The sequence below is a fragment of the Podarcis bocagei genome (genome assembly GCF_964188305.1).
Source record: "Podarcis bocagei genome assembly, chromosome: 17".
NCBI lineage: Eukaryota > Metazoa > Chordata > Lepidosauria > Squamata > Lacertidae > Podarcis > Podarcis bocagei.
The window spans coordinates 36,008,333-36,030,349 of record NC_138143.1 but is presented as its reverse complement, the minus strand read 5'-3'; the positions used below and the strand labels follow the sequence as shown (position 1 = coordinate 36,030,349).

At 43.7% G+C, this 22,017-nt stretch overlaps 1 protein-coding gene and 1 long non-coding RNA gene across 3 annotated transcripts; one reads left to right on the top strand and one right to left on the bottom strand.

The window, feature by feature from the left end:
- Positions 1–1,386: 1,386 nt before the first annotated feature.
- On the bottom strand, positions 1,387–21,752 carry ANP32B (acidic nuclear phosphoprotein 32 family member B). 2 transcript variants are annotated; one of them, XM_081176971.1, is made up of 7 exons: positions 21,395–21,752; positions 13,794–13,943; positions 8,301–8,423; positions 6,271–6,466; positions 3,203–3,318; positions 2,654–2,717; positions 1,387–2,006 (listed from the first exon to the last, which is right to left on the bottom strand). In XM_081176971.1, exons 1-7 carry the CDS (start codon positions 21,446–21,448, stop codon positions 1,933–1,935), a joined length of 777 nt encoding a protein of 258 aa, XP_081033097.1. In that variant the 5' UTR covers positions 21,449–21,752; the 3' UTR covers positions 1,387–1,932. The 2 variants fall into 2 exon arrangements, with proteins under 2 accessions (XP_081033097.1, XP_081033096.1); XM_081176970.1 differs by having other exon boundaries at positions 3,203–3,321; positions 21,395–21,746.
- LOC308577045 lies at positions 19,686–20,510 on the top strand. Its single transcript, XR_014003381.1, has 2 exons — positions 19,686–19,895; positions 20,134–20,510. It is a non-coding gene; the product is annotated as an uncharacterized lncRNA (long non-coding RNA).
- Positions 21,753–22,017: the final 265 nt, after the last annotated feature.

Genomic DNA, 22,017 nt, shown 5'->3' with positions numbered 1-22,017 from the left:
ACTACCAACAGCATATCAATATGAACATTAGTTCCAAAGAGATGTATTTCCAGATTTATTTTTGTCCCTTGGCCACCGGATCCCTTTCAACTCGTTGATACAGTTAACTTCAGAACAGAATGACGTGAAAGAGCCACATCCAATTGTGTCTGAGCACAAACAGAACAAAGATTTCTACTCCTCACACTCTTGCAGCCCCCCCCCCAACCTGCTGTGGGGGGTTGGGGAACTCTCTGGGACACATTTGGAGAAGCTGGGGGAAATACAGGTGGATCCCAGCCATTTTCTGCATTTAATTCAATCTGAAATTGGAGGCAAGGTCATGTTAGAATGCCTCACTACATGAGAAGTAAAGCTCCAATTAACATCTTTCAGCCTAGTCTGTTTAAAGGTCAAGTTCACTTTCATTATGTGCATTTTGTATGACTAGACTGCAATTCTATACCTACTTACCTGAGAGTAAGCCCCACTGAACTCAGTGGAACTTCTGCGTAGAAATGTATAGGATTGAGCTGTAAGAGCTCATTTCCATGTTGCATGTTCTGCAATCCTATATGCGTGTATACAGAGAAATAAGCCCCACTGAGATAATGGGATTTATTTCCATGTAAGTGTGTACTGCATCATTAATCATGTACACAAATCACTTTATTTTGTAATGCAAGAGTGGCTAGGCCATACCACGTTTTTTTGTCCATGTAAAACATGCCAAGAAGTAAAAGATGTGGTGGCTTGCTGGTATATCCATTACAATCTGAGCATATGTGAATCTTCTTTTAAAGATTTTGCACATGGGTGGCCTTTGTGGCCAAAAAATACCAAGATAAGAACCAATCCTATCTTTTTTCAAAATGTATTATTGTGGTTCAGGGATTTAGGGCAATATTATTTGCAAAGTGTGTGTAAAAGACCAACTTCAATCACTGCATTTAAGAATAAAGGGTGTCTTCTGCACTGGGTGCATTCTACAGTTTACTACGAGCACACACAAAAAAAATCACAAAATTTGGTATTGACTATGGAAATCAGCAACCTGAAAATCTTAAGTTTTCATTTTTAAAAAGTCCATCCTTAATGATCAATAAGGTAGGTTTTTTAATCTGTGGCTAAAATCCTTGTAAGGTCTGAGGATTTCTAGTGGTTATGGCTTCAATATCCCACGTAATTCATTGTTCATCTCCTTGACTAGCAGAAGCAGAATAAATTATGTAAACCAAGGAATTTACATGGGTCAAGGAATCTAGCTTCTGCTGGTACAATTTTTTAAAAAAATTAATGCAGAGTATACAATGCAGAGTATACACAACCCTGCCCATAATGTGGTTTTAGAGAAATGAGAAGGCCACAGAATTTCAGATTAAGTCTGAACATAACAACTTTGCAAGATTAGTTTACCAAATAACGTTTATTTCATTTCAAGTTCTTAAAAATACTTTTCTGTTGTTGCATAAAACATCCTAATGTAAAAAATATCCAACAGCTTAGAAAAGGAAAAGGAAGGCAGGGAAAGCAAAGCATGAAGAACAGTCCCCAAAACATTAGGACTCTATTTACAAAGCCTTTTTGCACAGAAAGTAAAAAAGGGACTACAGTCAGTGGGTAGTGTGTAGCCCCTGACAACCAGGACTGACCCATCACACTCGTTCTTCTTGCTATGGCAACAGTGGGAGATGAAGGCCTGGGAACCCCAAGGGGATAAGTGAAGGTGCTAGCCCAAGAGGGCTAGATCTGTAACCACCTGGAGGAGATCAGCTGCAGGGTATGTGGAATGTCACAGGAAAGGCCGACTCTTTGGCTCTTTGAGGGCTGCACCCGAGGGGGGAAGGGGCTTGTTTAGACAACTACAATGTGCCTCAAGTGCTCCTCAAGTCACAGATCATCCAAGGGGTGGCCCAAGCAATACTGAACAGTCCTTTGGGGACACAGAAGGCCTTAGTCATCTTCTTCATCCCCTTCGTCATCTGCTTCTCTTTTTCTCTTTTCACCTTTCCCACTGTCTTCTTCATCTGCACAATGACCAGAGGGGGGGGGGGAACATTTCATCATCTGACAAAAGGGCAGCGATACAACTGCATTATCCCATAAACTTATTCTGGACTCCAGCAAAGCCTCCAATTCTAGCATTTCAGTAATTTACTAGCACAGTGGCTCACTCAGTTGAAGGAAGTTCAACAAGGACCAAGTTTGAAGTTTGGGTTTGGAGGCCACTGATTGGCCAAGGACCAAGTTTGAAGTTTGGGTCTGGAGGCCACTGGTTGGCCAAGGACCAAGTTTGAAGTTTGGGTCTGGAGGCCACTGGTTGGCCAAGGACCAAGTTTGAAGTTTGGGTCTGGAGGCCACTGGTTGGCCAAGGACCAAGTTTGAAGTTTGGGTCTGGAGGCCACTGGTTGGCCACAGCCACCAAGGCTTGCACCCCAACAACCAAAGCAATAGGGGGGGAATCTAGAGCCACACACCCTCGCTGTCTTTACTTGCACTTCTCATCTAAAATGGAACGGCTTTACTTAGCACAATATTTTGGATGGGCTGGGCTAAGCATCTAAAATACTTTCTGTCGCCTTCTATCCTTGTCCTCTTCATCCCACTCGCATCCATATCCTGCCATCCTGGAGATTCATATAATTAAGGAATTGGTTTGAAACTCTGAACATACCTTCCTCCTCCTCTTCTTCCTCGTCCTCGTCCTCCTCTCCCCCATCACCTCCAAACTCTTCCTCCTGAAAAGATAAGCATGTTTGCAACTGAAAGAGTAGCACTTTTCCTCCCATTTGCATGATACCTCCTGGAAGGAGGTATTCTCAATCTCTGCTGGGTGACGAAAGACACTGGATGACATCAGCAGAGAAGCAGTGATGCATGCTGCTGTAGCCAAGTCTCTTTACTGTCACCTTGGGCGAAGCTTGCAACCAAGCATCAGCCAGACAGTGTGCAACACGCAGAGGCAGACCAATGACAGAACATAAATTGGGTAATCCAGAATAGAAGGTTTCATTATTTCAGTTATTCTGGTAGTGGGCAGCCCGCTCACTGTTCCAGATGCCTTTGCCAGGTCATACATAAGGACACCGCTCAAACATCACTCAGCAATTTCACCTCCAAGTAAGCAGGCAGGCATATCCAGTTACTCTTTTTGCTACTTGGCAGATAAGCCTCTAAGGTTTCAACACAGAAAGCATAAAAGCAGGAAATACTTTTAACTAACCTCTCCGCTGATTTCGTCTTCTTCGTCTTCTCCTTCCTCTCCTTCTTCATCCTCATCTTCCTCATCAAACTCCTCCTCCTCACCATCTTCCTCTTCTTCTTCATCTTCTTCCTCACCTTCTGAGAAAGAAATGGTTTCTATAACTTTCCTTATAGTTAATCTACATTTTTCTAAAAGTTAGAAAAGTTTATAACTGTCTTAACATACCTATTGTATTGTTTAAACTTTGTACTGTATGGTGGCTAAACACTGCAGTGATCAACAAATTTAATAATAATCATAATTAGGAGACTAACAAATAACAAGAATACACGAACAAACAGAATTCCCAACTACATAAGTGGGTATACTCAATACACACTGGCCTCATTCACCACAGCAACACGAAGGCATGGTATATTTAAGAAACAAGGAGCTGCCCCACAGATGACCAAACAAACCATAGCTGAAGCTTGGGTTTGTTCTATCCCCTACCTATTCCTCATTGCCTGTCTGATATACTGAACTTCTTTGTGGTGGCTTAACACCAACATTACCTCACCGCACCACCAACCCCTTTACCATTGTTAGCTGCATGAACAGGATGAGATCGCCCCAGCTGCTCTCAGAATGGGCTGATCCATACCAGCTCCTCTCCCTTCAACTTCAAAACACCAACACCTCCTGTTTGGCCATCTCTTCAGTGAGGATGTTGCCATAAAAGGTGCTAATTACTGTGAAGTTTTAAGCTGCATGAGGCTATTGCAAAGGGCAGGACAGTGTTGTTTGAAAAGGTCATGCCTCCCCCCCCCCCAAAAAAAGAAGTGTTTTAGATGTGTTGCATGTCTTAAACTACTGTTCCCAGTTGCTCTTTTTTTTAACCTTTTAGTTAAGAATCTTAAATATGTTGTAGTATACTGTTTGTTTTGCTGCTTTCCCGTTTATTCCTTTATATTTCACTTTAGCTAGGTGGACTGCAGTCCATTTAACTTTTCTTCTCCTGCAACAGCAGCAGCAGCTGTGAAGTGAAGCCATCTGGCTCGCAAGAGAGGACTTTTTTGTGGAGTAGTGGGATCAGGAAAGGAATCTCTTGCCAGGCAAAGTTAGGCGGGAGGTCTTCTTCGGGAAAAGCGCCAGCAAGAACTGCCTAGCCTTGCACAGTCTCATTTTTCAGCCGCTTGTGCCTTTATGACTCTGCAGCTTGATGAGTATTTTGGGCAAAGCAGGCAAATAAGCCATGGCTAAGCAAAGCTGCCATGTTTGTGTGCCAACACCAAGTCAAAGTTAAAACAGTCCACAATTTGTAAGCCAACAACAATCCATGGCGTCAGACCGTGGTTTGTTGTCAGAAACCCTTGGCAGGGTTTGGACATCTAAAAAAATCAGTTAGGCCAAACAAACTGATGGATTACTTTTAAGTGTGGACCAGGACACTGCAGAAGTGCTCTGGTAAGCCCCTTTAATTTCTCAAAGAAGCTTTCAAGCACAAATCAAATCTGATGGGAAACAATCTGATGATGACTATAAATGAAAAAAGTAATGCCGGCAAGATCCAACATAGCTGACTGCAACCAATTCAACACTGCAGAGAAACAGTCACAGCCTTCATGCCAGCCTTCCTGGGTTGCAAGCCCCCCAGTGCAAGTGACTATGGTCAAACTGCCTGAATTGCTACTGATAAACAATTGTAAATAACAGAGAAACAGAAAGATTCTTTCCCAGCTCCCTACCCCAAATTACTCATTAATCATTGGAAGTACAGTCATACCTCAGATTGCGAACGCTGCAGGTTACGCATTTTCGGGTTACGGGCCACGCCCAAAACCTCTGGGTTTTGGCACTTGCGCATGCGCAGAAGCACTAAATCACGCTTTGCACATAAGCGCCGAATCGTGTCACGCACATGAGCAGACACGGGGCTGCAGGTTGTGAACGTGCCTCCTGCACAATCACATTCGCAACCCAAGGTTCCACTGTAATTCAGTCGCAAGAGAGCAAGAGTAACAAACAGCTCTTCTGAAGCTGTGACTAAAGAAAAGAGTATGTATCTGTGGCAGCACCACAATGCCACACTCATTCCAACTGTGGCTCTTTCTACTCCTAACCCAACAGCAACTGGTACTTGGTACATGAGAGTGGCTCACGAGGCTGTGTTAATACCTACCAACACTTCAAATATATTAATAAGCTACCAGAATATAGCATCTAGTCTCTCACACTCTTAGTGTAGGTTGTATGCTAAGCAGTACACAAGATAAGGTAAAGGTAAAGGGACCTCTGACCATCATGTCCAGTAATGGCTGACTCTGGGGTTGCGGCGCTCATCTCGCTTTATTGGCTGAAGGAGCCAGCGTACAGCTTCCGGGTCATGTGGCCAGCATGACTAAGCTGCTTCTGGTGAACCAGAGCAGCGCACGGAAACACCGTTTACCTTCCCCCTGGAGCGGTACCTATTTATCTACTTGCACTTGGACGTGCTTTCGAACTGCTAGGTTGGCAGGAGCAGGGACCAAGCAACGGAAGCTCACCCCATCGCGGGGATTCGAACCACCGACCTTCCGATCAGCAAGTCCTAGGCTCTGTGGTTTAACCCACAGCGCCACGCACATCCCCTCCCAGTACACAAGATACTCTAATCTAAAAACAGCCTGCAGATTCTGTGAGTGCATGGCTATTGCAGCAATTTGTGAACTATCACCAGACTCCTGAAGACATAACGAAGGAGTAACTTCTAAGCATCCTATGATTGCAGAAATAAGTTTACATCTGTAACATGAGAAGATCCAGTTACATTTCTGGAGTGGAAGTATCTAACTTTTAAAGATATACTCATACTAAAAACAACACACCATTTCCTTGCAATGTGACTTAAGGGAAGTCTTAAGAGGTGGCTATAGCATTTTTTGCCTGAGTTATGGTGCCAGCACATTTCAGAAGGATATGAGTATATAATGTGCCATCTTAACTCAGCACCAGTCCTTCTTCAATTAAAATTCTAGACGAAAATGAGCCAAGTGCAATTTTTAGGTTGGAGACCAAAGCTAGGAATTGGACATTCTCCATCCAAAAGTAACAATGCCTGTCCTCACCTTCTTCACCTTCCTCGTCTTCCTCATCAACGCCATCTACTTCACAATCTGAGTCAGAGGCTTCTTTATCTTCCTGATCATATCCATCCAGGTAGGTGAGCTGAGGAAGAAGCTTGAAGACACTCTCTCGGTAGTCATTTAAGTTTGTTACCTCGCAGTTGAACAGGTCAAGGCTCTTCAGAGAGTCCAATTTTTTCTAAAATTGTAAACAAGTCAAGTTATTATTGCATGGACAAGAAGCAAGCACTGGATAATTGGGGGGACAGGACAGTATGTTTGTCAAGGCTCTGCCTAAAACTTGGTAAATGCAAGTTTATTTTCAGATGCTTCATCCTAATACTTTTGTGAGGAAAATACTGAACAACTAGCTGAAGCAGTTATCTAGTTATCTTCGAAATGGGGGAATATTTTGGCCTAATCACATTGGATCTTACATAGGTGGAATCAACTCTTTCCTTGTTTGGTACGCTATTTTGAACTCCACCTGCAGTATGGGTTTAATCTTGATCTACTTTATAAAAAACTTGTAAAGATACACAGTAACTGAGGAATATATGTGAAGCACTTTGAGCATTTTAAAGCTCTATATAATGTTATTAAGTATCATTATTACACTCTACATCTACAAGTTCCTCTCTGTGCAATGAACCAGAAACTCAGATGGCTGGAAATTCACCTGGAGACAATTGTAACTCATGAATCACCTCATAAAAGGTGCTCCTTTGAAAAATTAATTCAAACAAAAATAAATCTCAGGGTTGTGGGTTCAAGCCCCATGTTGAGTGAAAGATTCTTGCATTGCAAGGGGTTAGACTAGATGATCACCACAGTCCCTTCAAACTCTACAGTTCTATGAGTCTACCTAAGAAACAGTCTTTTAAAAAATCAGTAAATAAATTGGTAAAACTTTTTGGACTTCCTTCATATAAAATAATGTATCAGCAACATCATCTGCCACCTGCATGCTAAAGCAGTACAGTCTAAGGTAAGTATTGCTGCTTGATTCTAGACACCATATAAACTGCCTTTAAATATTCCATTTTTGCATGGAGAAATTAAGAGGCTTGCCTGAGTTATGATATCATTAGCAAACAGGTACTAAGCAGCAAAATGAATCTACTATCTGGAATAAAAGCAAATCCACTTCTAATTTGACTTGATACTACTAACATAATTTATAGATTAATACAACTTCCTTGACTAGTGATTTTAGGAAATTCTTGAAGAAACAAGGTACAACAAACAGAATATGAGTTTTTGTCATAATTTCCATTCAATATGTTCCATGTTTGACAACAATGAAGTTATGCTTCACAACAGGCAACACACGATTCCTATTTTAACTCATTCTGCCAAACAGGATAAATGGCAAGTGGATTTGTAGCAACTGAGTTTAGAATTCTTGACTGCACATCATCATGGCTGAAGTATGGAATTAAATGTTCTGATAACATGCATTTTTATAGACAAATCAGATATAAAATCAAAATCTGCCAGACACAGAAAGAGGAGTCTAATTTGACTGAAACCAATAAACTAAAAAGGTTAACATGAAAACATTCATTACTAAAAGTAATGGGATATGGGCTTAAGATATAAATGCTAACTTGGCTTCTGCCTATGTAGCTGATGTAGATTTGAATCTGGAAAATGAACACACATTGAAATGTTCATTTGGCCTCTGCTGACCTTGCTAGATACATCTTTTGAAGCAGATGGGGAAGCATATCCCCATCCAGGGGCTTACTTGTTGCTCATTACTAAAGCTGGATTAGGGTCAGTATGTTTGGGGCCAATATGTTTGAGAACTAGAGCATCAGCTATGAAATGTCATAAGAGGTATATTTGCTTCAGGTGTCTTGATTTGGTCATACATTTACTTAGTGCCCACAAAAATGCACTAAGCAAGGCATCTATGTTGGTATCAAACTGTAGACTGCCTTTTTGGGGAAAGGCCCTCTTTTGAATGATAATCTCTGCATTTAAACCCCAGAGAGGCATAAGATTTTTTTAACCCATTAAGAACATACCAATGGCTCCAAGGTACTGATATCCTTCAGCTTGTTTCCACTGAGGTTTAGATGTGTGAGGTTTGGAAGTTTTTCTGCTAATACATCAAGACCTCCAGAAATTCGGTTGTCACTGAGTTCAAGCTGCAACAGGAACCACAAAAGGCAAAATACTGAACATATCAGCAACAGTGCAGTTAAAAGCAAAACATTCACAAGGCTGAGATTCAAATAATATTTATCCAGATCAATACTTAAATTTATGCTTGCCTGCCTGCCCCCACAAAAAGCATTCATAAAAATATCTGGCAATAGAAGCTAGAAATTTGTGCTCACTGAGTTGCAGTGCAATGCTGTAATAAATATTCCCAATTACACCGTGTTAGCTTACATCAGGAAGAGGTTGCTACATCACTGCATGCACAGTGGGAAACCTCCCCTTGCCCCAAGGGCTGAATTTCCTGGGGGGGGGGGGCAGGGAGGAAATGGTTGCATATCCAAAGAGGGTGAGGCCAAAGCATATTGTAATGGTTCTAGGGGTTGCTCGTGCGTAAATCGGCACCACCACTGGCTGGGTTACCTGGGTGAACTCTCACTGTCCAGACAGCCATTCACCCGTGGCTGTCTCAATCGCTGGCAGAATCCGTCAGTGGGCGTTTCTTGAACTTCTTCCAGCATAAAAGTTCTTTGACGCCTAGTCGCCGCCTACTCTCCCTGCGCGGAAGCCTTCTGCGCAAGGAGGGTGTGGGCAGCGGAGGACCAGTGCTCTCCCCGCTGGTCTCCGGCGAAGAGTCATGGAGCCACCTCGCCGATTCCCCCATCTGCCCCCCCTTCTCCACTGGTGCTACGCTGATTTCCTTCCCCAGAAGATGGGCTGCTTCTCTCCCTCCCGGGACACTCTCCGGAATCCCTCTGGACTGCTCCCTCTCCCTCTGGCTCCGATGGCAGTTCCCTGACACATATATATGTATTTTCCCTCGTTCAGTTTGACTTCAAGATCTCTTCCTGCATGACCTGTTCACTGTGGGATGGGGAGGGGGCATGGTTTGGAAGGAGCAAACTTGGGGGGCCAGTTTACGAGGCCTAGTGGAGTATAAATTCCCCATGTCTGTCCTAATGGCTCCAGTCTTTCACAGAATGAAACATATACATTCAGCTATGGGTATAATATACATTACCAATCTGAACTGGTTTTCTACCAGTTTAGCTGTCATTGTTTCCAGTGAATCCCAGGAACTGAACTTTGATGAGGTGCTAGAAATTCTTTGTTAGAAGTTCCTTTGCCTTTCAAGGACTTCAGTTCCCAAGGCTGACTGTGAAGCGGGAAGGATTATGAACACAGTTTTACCTGTGCAATCCTATGCAAGTCCTATTAAGTTCAATCATAATTACTCCCAGGTAAGTGTGCACATAGCATTCTAGGCTAAGTCTGTAGAGTAAATGGGCCCTATGTTTTTCCAAGGCTAACAAAATTGCTGACCTAGGTTTTTGCAGATTACACCTAACACAAATACAGCTCTGCTGCTCAGCCATTTTCTTAAGAGAAGCCTCATGGTCAAACATGGTTACATAACAGCCTCTTCTTTTTATAAAAATCACTTCGCTCCAAAACATATATCAGATGAAAAAGCCTGAACAGATTGAAATGCTGGAATAAATGAAAGTTATTGGAGTTGGTGCAGCAAAATACATTCTATACAATTATTCTGTTCCTCCTGCAAATAAATAAAAGGCACCAACAATGTAATCATATGCGTACCTACTGGGATGTAAGACCCACGGTTTAATGGGTCTTACTCATTACTATGTGTTTAGGATGGAAGCTAAATGTTTAGGTTGCTATAGCATGGTATTATTTATTTATAAAAGTACTTATATACCACCAATTCATAAAATACAATCTAGTGGTGTACACAGTATACGCAGTAAAAAAAAACATTTTAAAAGTAGGGGAATATTAAAATGACTGGCTGATTAAAAAAAATACCATTCAATAGTTGCATATGCCTGTCTATATAAATAGATGTCTTCAAGAGACGCTTGAAAATGAAAAGCAAGAATGCCTGCCAAATCTCTGCTTGAAGAATGTTTCACAGCATGGGACCAGAAACTCTAAATACCTGACTTCTAGTGGAGGGAAATAAAGCCTCTGCAACACAGGGGACAACGAGCAGCACCACTTGCCATGTAATTTGGCATTTAGGCTCCAATCCTATACCCACTTTCCTGAGATTAAGTCCAATGGCTCTTAAATTTATCTTAATCCTCAGTCACCATTGAAATCAATAGGACTTACAGCTCCTTAACTTTTAGCTGGACCATACCCACAGTATTGATATGTTGGTCATGAGAGAATCTGAACAAGGTGCTATTTAAGCGGGCAACAAGATTGCTGAATTAATGTAAAGCTGAATTAGGGAACTGCCATAACGAACAATCCTTGTACAGTACTTAATTCCATGAGGTCAATGAACTTGCTTTTGCCAAATCAGCGTTTCTACAGTTGACCACCTGGGGGGCACTAAGTTTGAAATCGAAATGTACAATTTAGTTTTGGGGTGTCAAGATTTAAGATGATGGCCAACCATGCTAATTTTTAAAATTCACGATTTAACTTTATATGTGGTAGCCATCTAACACTATCAGTCTTGCACATATACACACAGGCAACTTCCTTAACAACAAAATATTTTACTCGTGAAGCAACTGTGAAAGGCCCTATTCTCATTCTTTCTACTCTACGTGTATTTTAGTTAGCATGCCCATTTTGCTTGCATGTAAGCTCCAACAAGCAAACAAAAAATGTTGGCTTCCCTAGCAGCACATTCCTGAACTGGAATCCTGGTCTAGACTGAGATTATCGTCTCCCATCTTGACATTTTTCTTTAAAAAAACAAAGAGGATCCCAATTCAGCTACATTCCTTTATCAAAATGTTAGTTGTTCAATACCTCTCATTCTAAATATGCTCTATCAACAGGAACAACTAACACGTAGTAGAAAAATCAGTTAAGTGTGTTAGTAAGGGATGTTGAGTAGCAGTCATGGAAGTGAAATCATCATGGCAACAAGAAGCCAACTACTACTTACTTTACCCACATTTTAAATCCCCCCATACAATGTATTTTATGTATTTTTTTAATGCCAGGTCAGCTGGGATCCAGAGATGTCTTGCATGAGCAAAAAAGCACTTCTACTTGCCAAGGGAAGCTCACCAAATTCCTCCTGATTCCCATCCTGCTACTATTGTCCAGTGCCCCCTCCCATGCTATCCCAGATAGTCCTTGGACTCTCAGGAGTAGCTTTTCAGGGGCACAGGGAGCAAGAAAGCCAGAAAAACACCGTTGTGAGTTTGGAGCGCCACTCAATTTTCTCTGGATCCAACCCATTGAGCTTTGTGCTTGTATGGAATCCTTATAAAGGAAGTTCTGATTATAGTTAAGGTTCTTGGGTGCAATGGGCTAACTTCAACATTTAATGGGATGGCTTCAGAAATCTTTGAAAATCTGCCAATTAGACATATAATCCGGAAGCTGACTATGTATTTCAGAGCTAGCTAAAATCTTAGTTTCACCCAAATTACCTAAGAGATGAGGACTGAATAAAATTTAGGAGGGTAGGTGGAAATGATAACAAATAAAACAAGCAGGTACAAGTACCCAATGCAGATTTAAGTGGACTTTGATCTTTATTGTGTATCAATCCATTATCTGATAAAAGAACCTAATGTACAACTTGCACCACCAGCATAGTATGGGAATGCCTGTGAAACCTGCCTGCCCTCAGATCTCAGCCATTTATAAGCACGTCCTTAAATTGTTTCTCATGCTGACTATGCTTTACATGCAAATACTCTTAAAAGTCAAAATGACTGCACTCATTGAGGAAAAAATAGTTTCAAGAGCAGAATTTGGTACCAAAAACCTACCTACCACTTTCCTGCTCCAAATCACTCTCCCCTTTGCAGAGTTTCACACACATATTAGCATCTCCAAATAAGTATTTTCAGCTCTGCTGAAGGGTGAGCTATTTGAATAAATATTGGGCAGAGAAAGAACTAAGGACCAACTTCTATGCTACAGATACCTCTCCTCAAACTGAACTCTTCTAATGGAAAAACGGGTATCAAGGTTTTGCTACATATAACACTAAGTTCTAAAACTGATTTGATTTGTTCTCCCTTCTAAACTTACTCTACCTTTTGTGACACACTTCTGTGGTAACAGCTTTCAGTGCCTTCATTCCCCGCTTAACATTTAAACATATAAGTGTATGCTGTTGAATTATGTCATAAAATATTTAGACTTATTATCATAAAAAGTAATTTTCAGGTAAGACTTGGAACATAACATTTAACCACATTGGGTATTTTACTGATTTTCTCCCTAATCAAAATATCTCAGTGCACGTACTTTTGGAAAAATGTTTTGAGATATTTATAGAGCACATAAAATGAATATGTCATATTTACGTTAAGAAACTAATAGAAGTCAAACATGCTAGATCAAATCCCAATTGCTTTGGGAGACTGGAAAAAATTATGGAAAGTCCACATCACTATTCCCAAACAACCCCTTTTCATAACATTCCTCTACAAAATTACAATGCAAAGTAATTAATCTCTTAATAGTGGAGTAGCCAAGAAGCTTGGAAGGACAAGACAAAATTAAAGCCTTTCCCCATTTCCGCTATTTCAATGAGCTACTATATGCTATCCTTCACACCTCTGGCTCCTAACCGTGATGCAGTATGTAGTTCTGCTCCTCTGACTTACAGGTTCCATTGCAACAAGTAGTTTGCAGGCAACTCATCCTGCCACAGCTCTGGGTCTTTTTTTGTGGGGGGGGTGGTGCAGTGAGGAAGGGAAGGGAAGGGAAGGGAAGGGAAGGGAAGGGAAGGGAAGGGAAGGGAAGGGAAGGGAAGAAGTGCCATCAAATACAAATATTTGATACCCACAGCAACACTGTGACCCATGAGTACCACCACAACTTGACCAACCACACATCCATAGACAGCCACCATTCCGAAAGGCAGATTGCAATTGCAATGTGCTTTTGCCACTGAACTCTCCAAATCTTAATCAAGATCCACAACACCAGCAATAGGTACAGTAACAATTTCTGCTTCATCTCTTCCTCTTTGCTATCTTCCTCCAAAATGATTTTTAAAATGTGTTTGGATCCACTTCATTCATTTTTCCAGTACTGCTCTCATTAGGACTCATTTTGCAATCTGCTCCTTTCCCCCTCCCTGCCCAATTATGTATTTGTCTAGACTGAGCCCCAAAACAAGAGTTGGGTCTATAAAAACACCCAAGACAAAGGACCGTGACTGAAAGAGGTATGTGTCAGTGGCACAGGATCTCAGCATATATCTAAATCTATGATTACATTTTAGAAAGCAAAGGAGAAAAACAGCCATTTGATTTGTAGCCATATTAAGATCATTTATGGAAATGGGAACTAGCAACACTGTGCAGCTATGAAAACCCAATCATCTCCCACCCAGGTCTTACCTTTTTCAACTTCGGGAGTTTAGGGAGATTCAAGACAGATGTCAGTCCAACGTTTATTAAACTAAGAAACTCCAAGTTGATAAACTCTCCTGACAGCCCCTCAATTTTGCCTTCATTTGATCTGCAGTTGTCAAGAACAAGCTCTTGGACCTAAAGCAACAAAGAAATAAGTACAATTTATTTAAAAACAACAGCAAGTAACAATGCACAGAACTGCATCTGATAAAAATATCCCACATGTACATACAGGGAAGTCTGCTGCTATGCAATTATTTTGATTTACAAACTACGTAAACCTAACCATTTGTTACAAGTTAACAATTCATCAGTTGCAAAACCCCATGTAACTGTGATTAAACATCACTTTCTATCCCTGCCTACTAGAACCCACTCCAAATTAAAAGAACTTTCATTTCTTCCAAATGACACCTAAGCATTGGAGGGTTTTCAGAATTTAAAGGAAGCCACCACAAGCAATGTACTTTGAACCACTCTGAAAATGTTGTCGGCACAGAATTCTCTACACCACTGACTATGTTTTGCAGAGCTTATCTTACGCTGCAAGAATAGCATTACAGGACTGACTCAAAAGTATAGAAAATTTTAATGCAGACATGCTTCAAGAATACCTCAATCAAATTCACTTGCTGGTGGATACCATAAGCTTTCCCCCAAATTAAGTGCAATGCAATGAGGTATCTTCAGGGTGGGGGTGTCGTCACAATACAAAGGGAGTAATCAGATACTGCTGAGAAAATAACACTAACGGACCAGGGAGAAGAGCTACAAAGGGATAATAGTGCCACTGTGCTAAATATAAAGCATCACAATGCAAAGGGGAAAAAGATAACAGCAAAAAATAGGCAGAAGGTTTCATTTCTAAGTATGCTAGCACGCCAGGTTTGTGTGCCTCTCTGAAAAGCTAAATAGTATTTATTGTTACATATTATCAATAGCACTTTAAAAAACTGCACAGGGGTGAGAACCCTGTGGCCCTCCAAGTATTGCTGGGCTACTAATCCCATCACATCTGACCGATGGAGCTGATGGAAGTTTTAAGTCTAACATCCCTGCCCAAGCAACTTACAATCTAAACCAGAACTTTCCAAACTTTTCACGTTGGCGACACACTTTTTAGACATGTACCATTTTGTGACATAGTAATTTAGTTTTCTTAGCAAACCGGAGGTTAACCCCTTTCCAGCCCCTGGGGGAGCACAGGGAGGTTTCATGCGACACACCCGCACATTGCAGCCAACACACTAACATGCTGCAACACACAATTTGGAAAGCTCTGCTCTAAATGTTAACACAGCAAGAGACAAAGGGTGGGAAGAGTAACAAACAGCTATCGTATATCAATCATGTGAAAGGATCTTCTGCATTTGAAGTCTATGCAAAGTACAGGGTTTGTATTTTCAAACCTCAAGGGTTTCAGTACAATAGTCAAAGACCTAAATAGAATATCTGCATGAAACCAACCCAAAGAGACTTCTCATTATGAAAACTGCCTTAACTTCATTGTGATAAAAATATATGAAAAGCAAAAATTAAGATAACTGCTGGCGTGAAATGTAAGGAGCTCTAGGAATCTCAGTTTTAGATTTCATATTGATACAGTTAAAATACACTGTAATTCAGGCAGATGAATGCCCCCATTCTAGCCTAGCAGAGGATTTGACCAGAAGCAGGAGATACACCACTAACTACAGTCTCCAATCATTCACTACATGTGGAAAGTGAGCAAACATGCCCAAAACTAGAGGGTGTGCTGGGGAGTTTATCTGCTCATGGCAGACCTGGTCCCACCCAAAAGGAGAGGCCGAGGGGTAGAGGGAAGACATATTTTTAAGGGCTGTCTGGTATCGCAGCAGAATACATGCATCAAGACAGATAATTCTACAATTTTACAAACCTAAGAATTCAAGCCATAAAAAATAATGCATATAAAGTTAGCTTGCTATTCTTACCACTATCATAATGCAAGTAAGTCTTGACTTCCTTTCAATATGATTTCAAAATTAGCAGCACTTTTATCATCATCTGTTGTAACAGATAGCAAAGAACAGTTTATCTTAAATTCCTTTTTCCAGCTGAAGAATTTTAATGAATCTAAAACAAGTTCCTCTTCTTGTTTGAGTTTCACAAGCCTGATCAAGCAGTGGACCCAGTGCTAATTATTTACCATAATATGACTGTATCAAATGCATACCAGCTCATCACAAACTGTTAAAGTCATTTACGAGATTTCACATCAGATACTCATGATTAGTTTCCTAAAAAGTGTTGTTTTTTAAAAAAATTATGGATAACATGGCATGTATTTTACCACAAAGGAAAAAGCCCTGATATACGCCAGCAGGAAGAGAGTGGTTTGCCCTTTACTAATGACCCTCAATAAACACATATTAATTTGAACTTTGTACTCAACGTCTACCAAAAATATATTCAGCTATATATGCGACAATTTTATATGAGCAGTCACTTGTAAAGAATTTTAAATGTTGGTCTATTTCTCCAGTTTATAAATAATTAAAAGAGCAACACCTGCATAGTAATACAGTGGCACATTGGTTTTTGAACGTAATCTGTTCTGGAAGACTGTTCAACTTCCGAAATGTTTGAAAACCGAGGATCAATGGGTGGTCGGCAAAATCCATTGAAGGAATGGAGGAACACGCCTTGGAAGCAATTACTTCTGGGTTTTCGGCATCCGGCTTCCGAATCATTCAGCTTCTGAGGCGCTCAAAAAACGAGGTTCCACTGTAGCAATACAGATCATTCTCTTTCCATTGTGAGGAATATCTTACTTTTTGAAGTTCCAATAAAGTTATTTATGCAGCTTGAAGGACTTTTTATTTATTTCTTCTCAAATCCCTTTGGAATAATTCCATCATCTTAGCCAAGGTGGCAGCACTAGTTAGCCTTCTCTCCACTTCTCCCTCCACTTCCAGACTGCTGTTACAATCACACTGATGTAACTTTCACCAAATATATTGTTCTAATACTATCTCTCTTTACAGTAGGGATAGAAACCTCTGCCCCCCCCCCCAGGTGCTGAGGGCCTCCAACTCCCACTATCCCATGCCAGGTATGGCTAAAAGTCAAAGAAGGGCCACAGGTTCCCCACTCCTGCTTTAGTGAGTATTAAATGGACTCTAAATAGGGCTGCTGTTTGTGTGTTTGGAAAATACATCTGGTGTAGAAGAGGTCAACTGACCAGTAAGTTGATGAGGGAACACATAATATCAGTGTCCAATACAGTGGTACCCCACAAGACGAACGCCTCGCGAGACGAAAAACTCGCAAAACGAAAGGTTTTTTCGTTTTCGAGTTGCCTCGCAAGACGAATTTCCCTATGGGCTTGCTTCGCAAAACGAAGCTTGACCCGCAAGCTCCGGGAACAGCGGGTCTTCCCCACTGTCCCCGGACCTCTTTTGAAGCAAGGGGTGGCGTGGAGAAGCGATCTCACCGCAGCCCCTTGCTTCAAAAGAGGTCCGGGGACAGCGGGGAAGAAGCGATCTTCTCCCTGCAGCCCCAGGTCCGGGGACAGCGGGAAGCGCTTCCCGCTGTCCCCGGACCTCTTTTGAAGCAAGGGGCGGCGTGGAGAAGCGATCTCACCGCAGCCCCTTGCTTCAAAAGAGGTCCGGGGACAGCGGGGAAGAAGCGATCTTCTCCCTGCAGCCCCAGGTCCGGGGACAGCGGAAAGCGCTTCCCGCTGTCCCCGGACCTCTTTTGAAGCAAGGGGCGGCGGGGAGAAGCGATCTCCCCGCAGCCCCTTGCTTCAAAAGAGGTCCGGGGACAGCGGGGAAGAAGCGATCTTCTCCCTGCAGCCCCAGGTCCGGGGACAGCGGAAAGCGCTTCCCGCTGTCCCCGGACCTCTTTTGAAGCAAGGGGCGGCGGGGAGAAGCTATCTTCTGCCCGCAGCCCCTTGCTTCAAAAGAGGGGACAGAGCGGCGCTTCCCCTCTGTCGCCGGACGGTCTCCATAGGAACGCATTGATTGATTTTCAATGCATTCCTATGGGAAACCGTGCTTCGCAAGACGAAAAACTCGCAAGAAGAAAAAACTTGCGGAACGAATTAATTTCGTCTTGCGAGGCACCACTGTATCTATGTTGTTTCCTAGCTATTCCTAGGCATCTAATTAGACACCTGAACAATCAGGTGCATGAAGATCTTGTAGTTCAAACTTTTACGGAAAAAATCCTTGCTCAATCAGTGCATCTATTCAACTGTTTTTAACCTTTCCTGGCTGATGCGCAACATCTAATGCAGGGGTCAGGAAACTTTTTCAGCAGGGGCTGGTCCACTGTCCCTCAGATCTTGTGGGGGGCCGGACTATATTTTGGAGAGAGAAAATATGAACGAATTCCTATGCCCCACAAATAACCCAGAGATGCATTTTAAATAAAATCACACATTCTACTCATGTAAAAACACGCTGATTCCCAGACTGTGTGCAAGTCAGATTTAGAAGGCGATTGGGGTGGATCCAGCCCCCGGGCCTTAGTTTGCCTATCCATGATCTAATAACTGGACTGAGTTATTGGCAAAATATTGTTGGCACTACAAGATTAAGGCACTCCCAGGTGTCAGTTTCTGTAACAATAATGCTATACATCAGAAAGTGCAACAGGAAGTATCCATTGGCACTAAAACCATGATGATTCAGATCAACCACCTTGTAAAATTAAGTGTTCCAATTACTTCCTGCTGAACTTGTGTACTTGCATGAATATTAATGTGTGTGCAAAACTCTCCTGTGACAAACTGCAACAGTTAATAGAGAATGGAGGCCAAAATAAACCAAGGGGTCCTTCACTGGCAAATCTTTTCACAATTCAAAACAGAGCATGTCATTAAGAACTTCACAGGGGACACAGCAGCGTCTCATCAACATTCAGCTATGCAGAGTCCATACATAACAGACACTCAAGAAGTGACTCATGCAGCTTCACAGCTCTAAGGACAAGCAAACATGCAAAATTGTAGAATTATAGAGTTGGAAGGTATCCCAAGGGTCATCTGGTCCAACCCCCTGCAATGAAGGAATCTTAACTAGATCGTACATGACAGATGGCCACCCACGTTAAATTACTGTTCACCAGGAAGGAGACAACTGCTTTCAAATGGCCTTGATGTGTGCTTAACTATAGAGTAACAAGCAATGGTTAAATTGTGCAGTATCTGCCAAGAAGCACCCTCCTGTTTTACAGCTCTGCTGGTTCCAACTACTTGTTTTTTTCCAAAGTTGTATCTTTCAAAGATCACCTTTTGTGAAATCCACTTATTTGGCCATGCCCACCCTCTACACAGAAGATGCAGCACAGTCCTGCTTCATTATTTTCTTAGGTACTGTATACATTTATGATGCTTTAAATATGCACAGGCTGTGATAATTAAACACATCATGGCAAATGGAGCATCCTCCTGCAAAGTGAGGACAAGTAAAAAAACAACAACCCTCCTTCCAACTGCAGAGGTGGATGGCGATCGTCCCTGACCCATGCCCAGCTCCCAAGACTGGAAGGAAAACAAGGAAAGAGTTGGAAGCACACTCTTTGCCTCTCTTTCCCACAGGAGACAGAGGTGAATAGAGAGAGGCTGGTGCTTGGCAATGAGGCTCAAGAGTCCCTCCGCAGCTGCTGCTGGGTAGAGAGACACTGGAATCTCTTTTCAGAGCACTGGCTGAAGCTGGAACGCTCCCCTTCTGCCTTTCCCACAGGGAAGGTTGGGGGAGACTCCTTTGGTAATTCTTCTGGAGGTGCTTACCTCCCCTCCAGCTGGCAGGTGAGAAGAGCCCAGCAGCCATAGGAAGGCCAGCGAAAAATTGTAGACCTCCCCACCACCCATAAAAAGGTAAATCAATATGACAAGAAGAAATCCACTTTTTCTGGTTTTTCTCCTAGGCCTTTAGTGCGACCCTAGCACCACAGAAATAAAGAAAAATAAGGTTTCCTTGGCATGAACTCTGCTACACCAAGCTTACTTCCCCCTTTTAAATCCTTCTTGCCCTGTGGCAAGTGGGAATATTAGCGTGCATGGAGCTCAGATCTGACAGATGTGCAAGGTGGAAAACCTTGATTTACCACCAAAGAACAGTTACAGATAGGTAGCCGTGTTGGTCTGCCATAGTCAAAATAAAAAATTCCTTCCAGTAGCACCTTAAAGACCAACTAAGTTAGTTCTTGGTATGAGCTTTCGTGTGCAAGCTCATACCAAGAACTTTTGTGTGTATCTGAAGAAGTGTGCATGCACACAAAAGCTCATACCAAGAACTAACTTAGTTGGTCTTTAAGGTGCTACTGGAAGGAATTTTTTATTTTCACCAAAAAACAGTGTGCTTGTGCCATTACAGTACTGTAACGCACAAATGTCAGCCACTCTAACCATAGTATTTATAATAATTTTATTATTGACACTCTGCCCATCTGGCTGGGTTACCCAATACCACAAAGGGCTTTCCAAGGAGACAGGCACACACTTAGTACGTTCCCCAGGCGCCATCACTCTTACATGGTGTGCAGGTGTGTTTTATAGGTGCTAGAAAAAGTGCTGCTCCTCCAGTTTTCAAGCGGTCACGGCATTCCCTATCACCCCTTTAAAATCCATTCCACTCTTCCATTTTATTCTTCACCTTGAAAGATTTTCTAATGCGCTTGTTTGTTTGTTTCGAAGGCTTTTAAAACCCGGAACGCGAGATATAACTCTTTTTTTTAAACTAAAAACACTCCTGCTTCAAATCAGCGGCCCCCGAAGAAGCGCTTCCCTTTGGATTGGTGGCGCCTTTAAGGTTATTATTACAGTCTATTATTTGTGAGAGGAAAGTGCGGTGCTGCCGCGCGGGAGGGGAGGGGAGGGGAGGGGAGGGAAGCAAGTTTTTGGCGGGAAGATGAGCGGCGGCTCCCATGAAGGGAGGCGGAAAAAGAAGAGCGCGCGCGCGCGCTCCCTCGCTACCCCCCCCCCGTCGCCCGTTTAAAGGGGGAAGGCGTGGGGTGGGGGAGGGCGGGAGAGCGAACGAGCGAGCAACGAGGCCTCAGCGCGCGCGCGCACATGAGCGCCAAGAGAAGCGAACGCGGAGGAGCGCGCTCACTCACTCGGCCTTCCGTTTTGTGTGAATTTTTTTTTTCATGCAGCTGTTGCCCGTTTAAGAGGGACGCTGTGGGGGTGGGAGAAGGGCGCGCGCCAAAACGCGCGCCCACTGGCTAAGAAGAAGACGGACGCGGCGGAGCCGTCGCGCGCACGCGGGAGGCACCAACCGCCTCTCCGCAAGGCAGCCCACGCTCTCTCTTCCCTCACACGGACGCAGCGGCGGAACAACATGGCGGCCGCGCGGAGCGCTTCTCCTCAGCCAGGCGCCCGCCTGCCCGCCCGCCGCTCTCCCCCCACACAGACACGCGCCCGCTTCTGCTCTTCCCGCCTCCCTCAGGCCGAGCGACCTCCGCGCTCTCTCCCTTTTATCCGCCATTCCCCTCACCTCACACCCGAACCGAGCTCCCCTCCCCCCACCCCGAACCGGTTGCTCCCTCTCTTTCCCACCCCCCGCCCCAGGAAAGTGGGTGGTTTCGGTGGTGGTCGCCGGCTTCCCGCCCATGCTTACATCCGGCGGAGTCCTGTTCCGCAGCTCCAAGTGGATCCGCTTCTTCATGTCCATGGCGGCGGCGGCGGCGGCTGCGACGGCGTCGTAAGTGGGAGGAAATGAGCGGGACGGGCCTCGGCTCAGGCCCTTGCGCGCGCGCGGGGCTCGGAGTTAACTCGCCGAAGGGCAGCGGCGGCCGAGCAGCAGGAGTCGTCGTCGTAGGAGGCAGCGACAAGACAAGGCTTGGAGCGCTGGGCGCCGCCGTCGTCGCGACTGCAGTTAAACTGGCGGCGGGGCCCTGAGCTGGGCTGGGCTGAGCCGGAGCAGAATCAACGGGCGGACTTGGCCGCCAGGGGGCGCGCCGGGGAAGAGACTCCCCGGAACTCCGTCGTCATAGCCACACCCCGCCCGGACGGGCGGCCGGCCGAGGCGCGCTCCCGCCTCTGCGCCTGGAGCGCGGGAGGCCGGCGCGCTCCTGCTGCCGAAAGTTGCTTCCCACCCTTTTAGGTCGACACGAGCGGCCCTTCCCCCCCCGCCCCCCCATTCCTAGAACAGCCGATCGTCGGGCCCATTGTAAAGTATTACTTGATCCAGGCCTGCAAAAACTTATGTTGCTGCTGCTTCGATGTTTGCGGTCCGGGGGA